The 9472-nt window shown below is 39.6% G+C and overlaps 1 protein-coding gene across 1 annotated transcript in view; it reads left to right on the top strand.

Annotated features, from left to right (window-relative positions):
• LOC121954947 (protein kinase C delta type-like) overlaps positions 1–6502 on the top strand; it is a 28265-nt gene extending 21763 nt beyond the window's left edge. Inside the window, exons 9-17 of the mRNA XM_042502706.2 lie at positions 1–85; positions 302–426; positions 1519–1692; positions 2559–2650; positions 2754–2816; positions 2987–3125; positions 3462–3650; positions 4743–4871; positions 5021–6502. Of these exons, the coding sequence (XP_042358640.1) occupies positions 1–85; positions 302–426; positions 1519–1692; positions 2559–2650; positions 2754–2816; positions 2987–3125; positions 3462–3650; positions 4743–4871; positions 5021–5179 (1155 nt within the window). The 3' untranslated portion in view covers positions 5180–6502. The remainder of the gene's footprint in view (positions 86–301; positions 427–1518; positions 1693–2558; positions 2651–2753; positions 2817–2986; positions 3126–3461; positions 3651–4742; positions 4872–5020) is intronic.
• Positions 6503–9472: the final 2970 nt, after the last annotated feature.

Here is a 9472-nt window from a genome sequence, read left to right on the forward strand (position 1 = left end):
AAACCCTCAAAGAAGGGTGATGACTCCAATGCATCAGATATCGGGATCTATCAAGCCATCCCTAGTGCAAAACCAGATCCTAGTGGTAAGATGTGTTCATTGTAGAGCACATTGTCATACAAAGTTGTTTGATTTCAATTATGTTTTATCTTTAATGGTCAAGTAAGAATACTAAATGTGACTGATAGTCTGTTTAAATGTATTTACATTTTCAAATCTTTAACTTTTGTATAAGTTTCCATGCATCATTGCATTCAGATTTGCATGTATTTACTATTTGTGTGCAAATGTGTATTCACAGCAGATGGCAAAGACAAGGAAGGGGGCTTGAGCCCAGCCCAAACTGCATCTACAGTCCCCCGGGTACGCCTCAACATGAACCACCTGGTATTCCACAAGGTGCTGGGAAAAGGCAGCTTTGGCAAGGTAGGCCCCATTGTCCCCATCCTTAAAAAAAATATATTAAAAAAGAAAAGCACACTCCAGTGTCCAACTGAGCGGGTGCTGGACCAAAGAAACAGCTGGCAAAGTAGAAATAAATAGATCCACACACCAAGTAGCTCCCATTAGAAAGGTTTTGATGCTGTGTAATGTTTGGAGCCAGCAGCTCTACCTCAAACGTCTCACTTCTCTCCCAATCTTTAAATCCTTTCCTTTATTTAAGATAAAATTATGTGTAGACACAAAAAATGCAAGACACTGCAAACTTGAAACATTGCACAAACTTGCTATGCCAATGATGTTACACATATGGTAAAAAAATTGTTCCCATGTGAATGTCAGTTTTGTAAATGAACATTATCCACCAAATATAACCTTGAAAACAGCAATGAAATAAGCAGAAACAGTCCACATCTTCATGTTTTAGATAGTTTGGAACCGTTAGAAGTGCTATTACAAAGAAATATGTGAAAACGTTTGAAATGATGAAAGCTGAATTCTAACACAAGCGAACACTGAAGGCAGAATCTTATCATGTTTTCATCTCTTCTCTTAGTTGAAGTCTGTCACTGTCCTTTCTTCATCCATATATAATTTATGATTTGTTTTCTTTCGTTTTCTTCATTTTTGACGATTAATAGTTATCATCTCATCTGCAGTTTACCTCTTTCTGATAAATGCAGCCTACTAGTTCAATACATCTACTCACAGCTTGTTAAATGACGTTATTGCATCGATGTTGGAGTGGTTTACAGATGAGAAAGAGCTCAGTTATTCATGCCAGGCATCATTTGACATTTGTGAAGGTTGACCTATATGGGGAAAAGAGAGAAGCAGATGATGGAAGGTTCATCTACGTATGTCCAGGCCCAATGAGGCCTGATAGCAGTGCATTTCAGTAAGATCAAACCTCCTTTGTCCTCACTGAGCTACATTGAGATTAAGTATGTAAGAACACCAAGAATAGGGAAAGATATGAAAAGCTTCTTCATTACAATTTAATGTTGCTCGATTGTTTTCACGAAACTGGTGTGGTCACACTGATCAAGTCCTCACCGTAAGTGTTTTTGACCTCAGGTGCTGCTGGCGGAGCTGAAGGGGCGGGGCCAGTACTTTGCAGTGAAGGTTCTGAAAAAGGACGTCGTTCTCATGGATGATGATGTGGAGTGCACCATGGTGGAGAAGAGAGTGCTGGCCCTCGCCTGGGAGAACCCATTCCTCACACACCTCTACTCCACATTCCAGTCTAAAGTAAGCACACACACATTGATCACTGTGTTTCCCCTATAATTGTACAAGAACCCTTGGCAGGCAAAAAAAATCTTATTTGTATTTGCCAGAAATAAAACCTAATATCAGTTCATTCAGAAATCAATGATGGGGTGTGTTTTTACCAAGCTTTGCTGTAATTTACAGTCATGCTAGTTTCTCTCCTCTTATTCACCAAAGGCGGGCTTCGCCTCTGTGAGAGAGGGGCAGAGGAGAGGAGAGACAGGTGAAATGAACATTACTCAAGATGACAACAATTTGTAATGTTTCACACAATAAACGCCATTACTATAGGCTTATGATAATTCTGGTGACTAGCAAAAAAAAAAAGTTGTTAAATCCATGCACCTTGGCAGTTATTATTACGGCAAATTCTATAATTCTGTTAAATGTTCATGCTGCCGTGTTTCATGTTAGTGAAGTCACTTGAATTATAATATTAATAAAACTGATAATAATCTCACAAAGAAACTTGTGATTCACTCCATACTAATTAATCAGATTGCTAACAGGACCTTCCCATCTTTACCCACCCCCAACACGGCCCAACCACTGACACCCCAAAGCACTCAACCAAGGGGAAACGCTGCTGAAAGACTCTATGAGCATGAATGAAAGCGTGTTCTGTGAATCAGCCCAGGCAGCAGCAACAAAAGTGACAATTCCCAGTTGTTGATAAAGACCCACACTCCCAGCCCCCCTTATCTGAATCTATTCTCACTCAAACACACACACACACACACACACACACACACACACACACACACACACACACACACACACACTCTCTCTCTTCATATCTCATTTGTCTGCAGCAGTGAGCTGACAATATAGTGTTGCTTTCACAGGAGCACCTCTTCTTTGTAATGGAGTACCTGAATGGGGGCGACTTGATGTTCCACATCCAAGTCAATGGCCGCTTCGATCTCATCAGAGCCCAGTAAGTACACTGGGATACCGCCTTAAGAACTATGAGCAATACAGCAACTGTCATTTTACACAGTAAAGTGTTTAATGGTTGTTTTGCACATTTCAACCTTCAGATTCTATGCTGCCGAGATAATAGTAGGACTGCAGTTCCTCCACTCACAAGGAATCATCTACAGGTAAGATCCTACTGCCACTCTATACTGATGTTTGCAGTCTCAACCCACGACTTCAACAAAAAGCAGAACTGAATCTATTTTTGTATTTTAGACTGCAGTGCTTCAAAGAGAATATTCTGTAGCATAATTGGTTCTCCATCGTCAACATCTCTTCATGTGTCTTTCCTCAGAGATCTGAAGCTGGACAATGTGATGCTGGACAAGGACGGACACATAAAGATAGCGGACTTTGGCATGTGCAAAGAGAATGTGCTTGGAGACGTCAGAGCCACCACATTTTGCGGGACACCAGACTATATCGCACCAGAGGTTAGCATCAGGGCCTGGCTGATATCACAATTCATACCACTACTTTTCCATTCTTCAAGAACTTACTTTTAAATCCTTCAAACATTTTTATTCTGTTTTTTTTTCCTTTAGAACATTTTTAATGGGAAGCCCTTTTCTCACTACCTCATGCACCTTCAGTCTATAGCTCCCCTAATGGTCATTAGGAGGCACGAGCGGCTACACACGACACTATTGTTAATCACTTTGCCTCTGCAGTACTGGTGAACAACAGCAGCGTGCTTCTGTTTTCACAGTGTGTGTCCTTGTTCTTACTAACGTCTGTTATATATATATTTTGTGAAACTCTCATCTCAGATCTTGCTGGGACAGAAGTACACCTTCTCTGTCGACTGGTGGTCTTTTGGTGTGCTGGTGTACGAGATGCTGATCGGTCAGTCACCTTTCCAAGGCGATGATGAGGATGAGCTGTTTGAGTCCATCAGGTCGGACACACCTCACTACCCTCGCTGGATCACAAAGGAGGCCAAGAACCTGATTGAACTGGTACCTGACAGGATCCACATGTTATTAGGCACTCTTTGTTTTACATAGGCAGACACAGTGGTTATGTTTACATGCACACTTATATTCCCTTATTAATGAATATGACAATATTTTGAATTTGATGCTGGTCATGTAAACAGCATATTCCATTTAAATATTCCCAATTGAGCCTTTTCCCCAATATTACATTTTCTGACTAAGATAGGAAGTAGATGCAGGTATTATTTGGGTTTTATTGACGTTGTTTGGACATAAATACAGCGCATTCAGAGGATGCGTCTGAAATGGGGTTTTTACTGCAGTTGAGACACTCTGCCTCTTGTCTGTTTACGGTCGATTCTGGATAGATGCGCTGCACTCAAACCAACTCGCCAACAGTTTGCAAGGCTGTGGAGAAAAGATGTATGCTCAAAAAAAAAGCAAACATTTCTGGTTGGAAGGAGAAACACATCTACTTTTAAACATGGAAGACTTGGATATCAACAGGTTTTTGTCAGTCAGTCAGTCAGTCATTTTCTGTAACCACTCGTCCTCGTAAGGGTCGTGGGGGGGCTGGAGCCAATCCCAGCTGTCATCGGGTGGAAGGCGGGGTACATGCTGGACAGGTCGCCAGACTATCGCAGGGCCGACACATATAGACAGACAACAACCATACACACTCACAGTCACACCTAAGGGCAATTTAGAGTCACTCAACAGGTTTTTGGGTATGCACAAATATCAAAATGCCGACCTTTTCAAGAAGGTGGCTGAAGGAATGAAAAAAGGAAGCTGTGTCCGCACGGTCCATCCAGTCCGCCATCAACGACTATTTTGATGCAAAGAAGCAAAATGACAAGCAGCTCAGCTGTTCCACTTTTCTGTATATTAATGTTATAAACTACAAGTTAGGGTGTGTTAATAGGAGTCTTTTTCAGAATTAGGGCCATAACCGGATCATATTGTGCATGTAAACAAACTTGGTTTTTACATGATACACATGAATAATGCATATATATTCCTCTTTGTCACAACACAAAATTATAGGGAGTTTGTTTTCGTTTTTTCCTGTAATCAAAATGGTCGTCTCCTTTCTATCCATCATTATTCCAGTTGTTTGAGCGAGATCCCAGTCGCAGGTTGGGTGTGGTGGGTGACATCCGTGCCCATCCGTTCTTCAAAACCATCAACTGGCCAGCGCTGGAGAGGAGAGAGGTGGATCCTCCTTTTAAGCCCAAAGTGGTATGAACCTATCATTTCGTTTCTGAACAAACTATGTAGGTACCTGAAATGCATTTGTGTAAATATGATTGCATCAGTCCAGGATGCAGATTACTTCAGTGTGCTGTGTTACATTAACCTAACTGAAATTCCTGACCTGCCACCCACAGAAATCCCCCAGCGACTGCAGCAACTTTGACCGAGAGTTCCTGAGTGAGAAGCCGCGGCTCTCCCACGCGGACAAGAACCTCATCGATTCGATGGACCAGGCAGCGTTTGATGGCTTTTCTTTTGTCAACCCCAGACTGGAGAACATGATAAGCAAATGAAAGACAACTAAATGGCTCCTCTGGGAACACCGTGTCAGCCCAGCACTTTGAAATAGGCTCTTATCCTATTCCCTTTATCTTAATAAGGTCTAAGTTCAACTGGATGGATAACAAGTACATAAAAAGATTTGGGCTTCACGATGACTGCTTTAGTTGCTCTTTCAGAGCGAGAGATAACATGAAACCAGAATGTTTGCTGGTGTCTAAAGCAATAATATTGTCTTTGTTGTAAACTGTATAGGTGTATAAATTAATATAAAGCTCCAGGAAATTAAGGGAGATTCCTATGAAACAGTGGTTTCCATAATCAAGGCTGGGGGGTATTCAATAATGCATTGTCTTTTCTTACTTTTGTCAATTTTTCTCATAATGACTCATAATAATAATTTTTATTCTTTATGAATCATCTAATGTACTGTATCCGAAAATTTGAATTTACAAGAACAAGCATGACACCATTATTCAGTTAAAAAAATCTATACACCCACCATTACATATGCAAGTCAAAAGAGTTCAGTGGTACATAAGATATTTACTCTCACTCAGTGCGCTTTGCTTGCTGCATGCCTCCCATTACACCCCACCTGTGTGTGTGTGTGTGTGTGTGTGTGTGCGTGTGCGTGCATGCATGTGTATGTGCATGCATGCAGATATTGTTTAGATGCAAATGGTGCTACTGTAGTCGGAAACATCGTCTGTTGTTGAATGAGTCCTCAGTTGATATCTGGCAGACAGGCATCATAGAAAGAACTGTGCTATGAAGATGGGGTGATTTAAATACCTCTAAAACTGAAGTCATGTTATTGCCGAAGTGAATAGTTTCCTGCACTGTCTTGAGAAATTGGAGGTGCTCTCAGCACATCCCAGAGTCTCACATAACCTCAAAATTGTTAATCTTTTTTTTTCTTCTTAAATTTAGCACAGGATTTCTACATGGCAGTGCCATTGGTGTCAAACTTCTCGCTGTAAATCAAACTGAGGCACAGTGTGCACAATCATTCCATACATATTATTAATTTTCTGGGCTGTCATCAAACTTTTGAAAAGAGTTGCAGCAATGGTATGGTACTGTACCTGTACATCTATATGTGTTGAAGGATGTGTTATTTTATGTGGGAGGGATAGGCATTTTACTGTAAGAATTGGGTCTTTGAAATGTGTTGTGTTGCTTGAATGTAGGAATTTTAAAATGAAAACAATAGTGCTATATATGGAAGATTATTATGTACATTACATGGACTTGCCTGTGATTTATGGGTGTACTTTTTTACTCTCCTCGTCTTTTACATCTGATTATGAATAAATACATTGTTAACTCTTAAATCCATGTAAGTTGCTTGATACCATTTTTAATTAATTTCTTTGAGACCTGGAGACAAAAGTCCTATTGTAAATCTGGCATACCATAGAAAATCCAGCTCTAATCACTACATTCCTCCTGCTATGGTGGGGTGTCCTTTTTTTTTTACTGCTTTATAAATTATAGTACCTGTATTGGACACCAGCATAGCTTCTGCAGTACCTCACCTCAGAAAATGTGAAGTCCTCTGTAAGGGCATCAAAACATGTCCTATCACCACAGGGATTTTGTCACTATGGGAGAAAGACCTGTCGGGCTTTACAGCCATCTAGCGGTCAGGTGATATAATTGCATCTCCGCGTGTGGATGAATGGCAAGGAGACAGGCATTCCTGCAGTGCGCACGGTTTATGACCTGTCTCCGTCCTCTGTCCCCCGCAGTAATCCCCTGCTTACTGTAGGATGTAAATAGTGAAAAAATAACGAACAAGACAATAACAGACGCCTACACTGGGTGACAAAACCTGATCAAGTTGTTGAGACATTTTCCCTTATGCAAACAGCCTTATTGATGCAGCATTAAAGTTGTGGACCCTTAAAAAATAAAATAACCCCAGATTAAAAAACATGATTTAAAAAACGAAATGTTGAACAGGCCTATGTTTGTTTCTCTAAAAAAAATAATCAAATTTCCATATATTAGTCGTGCAGGGTTATGTTGGGTTAAGCATATATAGTGACAGCACGAGCACCTCACACTTTAAAAAAAAGACTGATTAAGTAAATGCCTGCCCCCCTTTTGGTTTATTCACCGCTCTCTGATTGTTTCGACTGTTCAGGCAGGATCTGATCGCTTTTCTGTAGCCCACATTTATTGTAGCCTACTGTTTCCACCTCAACGCATGCATTTTTTTCTTTTGTTATAACAGGCATCGGAAGGGTTGGTCTATTGTGGAGGATTATCTGAGGCAGCAGCATATGTACGGTCCAAGTGAGCGGCAAAACCTGTTCAGGATCTCTCTGGCTTGTAGAAACGCTTTCCTAAACGAGAAACACGCTTATATGTTAAGAAATCACAGTTGTGATAGAAAACAGGCACTGTGAGCATTACACTCAGTGTCAATGCATATTTCCAGCAGTTTCTCCCGCCCTCTCCTCAAAAAAAGCCCGACTTGATATCCTTGTGCAACTGAAGTACCGTACCAGCAGTGACATATTGAATTTTATCCAGTCATTATGACAGGGCGTTATTGTTATTTATTGTTGAAAAGAAAAGTAGTTGTCCTTGCCGAATTGTATTGCGCATTTTGTTTTGTTTTTTTTATTTACTTAACAAATATCATATTGAAGGGGAAATAAGCAACTCGAGGTCACCTTCAATAGAAGAATTTATGACAGAACGAATAGCTTTTCCACGGCAAAAAACACTCCACTCATCGAAAGTGGGTCGATTATATGTGCAATTAATTCCAGCTCAACCATTAACAAAGTGTTGACTCCGCTGGGGATTAAAAAAAAACCTTAACGATTGATCAGGTTAACCCTCGCGTTTTTGTAAGAATTAAAGCAATCGGAAAGCATTGTGCTTTCTTTTTTTCTTTTGTGCGTTTTGACAGATTTTGGTCTTGATTCCTGTAGTGTAATATTTTATTGTGTGTGTGTGAAGATGGAAGTCAGTGTGATGTAGCCGGGCTCAGAGGCATATAGGCGGCAGAACATGCGCAGTGGCCATTTGTGCCATATTGGAATGAGGTCGTGAACGAGAACTGCGTCAAGCTGGCGAGACGCTGCTAGAGCGAGACCGGAAGTCTCGCGATTTAATCCTAGACATAAAAAGACCGGGTAAAAAAAATATAATAATACTTTCATTAGAGATTCCTTTAGGCTTATACCTCAGCACCTGTTAAATATGAATGGACATACCAGAGTCCTTATGGTGAGGCATTTAATACTGCATTTACTCTTCCTTGCAAATATGTGCTGCCCAAGAAAATCAAAGAGTTGATTTTTAAAATTATACATAGATACTATCCAGTAAATTCTGTTATTTATAGATACATTTCTGATATTTCTGACAAATCCACCTTCTGTAACAATATGGTAGAAACATGACAGAACCTATTTTTTCAGTGTGTTCATGTGGCAATCATCTGGACTAGACATTTTGGCAAAAACATTTCACTCAAAGAACCTGATTTGTTACCAAAATTCAAAAATCCTAATTTGTCCAAGCATGAACAGTATGTAATGAGGCCTAATTTTATACAGATAAGATAACATGTGATATACGTCCTGTGAAAACAATCCTATAAATCATATATTCTCATGTATTTTGGATATACTGTAATTCTGAAAAGCAGAGGTCAAATGTGTCCTAGGCCAAAAAAAAAGACAAGTAAAATCAGACACTGAAGAAAACAAAGTATTATAAGATATGAAAACTAGTACGTAGTACAACTAGTACCTAGTAAATGCAGGCTTGGGGTATCAGATGACAAGTTTAAAGGTGTTTCAATTAAAACTTTTTCTTTTTTTTATATAAACAGTCACATTGTCAGTGATATGAGTCAGTAAATTAATTGTTGTACTTGACCCATTAAATGGTAATCATATACCCTTTCATGGGCCCTCCTTGGCCTTGGGTAGGGGTCATCTGTATCCTTGGACCCCACCTCAAAGCAGGCGTGTATATCTTATAACTAGGGGTCAGCCGATATTGGTTTTCAGGGCCAATTCCGATAGCCTGCCAACTATTAGTAGTTAATTAGGCTGACAACCTTTGGAACCGATATGCATTTATAACAAAAATGAAAATATTTCTGTTAATATTAAGAATTTGATATATATTAAATTCCAAACAAAACTTTTTAAAATGCCTTAAGCAAATGTGATAGCAAAACCGAAACTTTTAACATTAAATACTTTTCCCTTTAAAGTCAAGTAAAAATTTAAATTAAAAAAAAGAAAAGAAATCAAAAATTCTCCCTAGGGTTT

This window comes from Plectropomus leopardus, chromosome 2 (genome assembly GCF_026936395.1).
Source record: "Plectropomus leopardus strain MGB_pleo_1.0 chromosome 2, ASM2693639v1, whole genome shotgun sequence".
Taxonomy (NCBI): Eukaryota; Metazoa; Chordata; class Actinopteri; order Perciformes; family Serranidae; genus Plectropomus; species Plectropomus leopardus.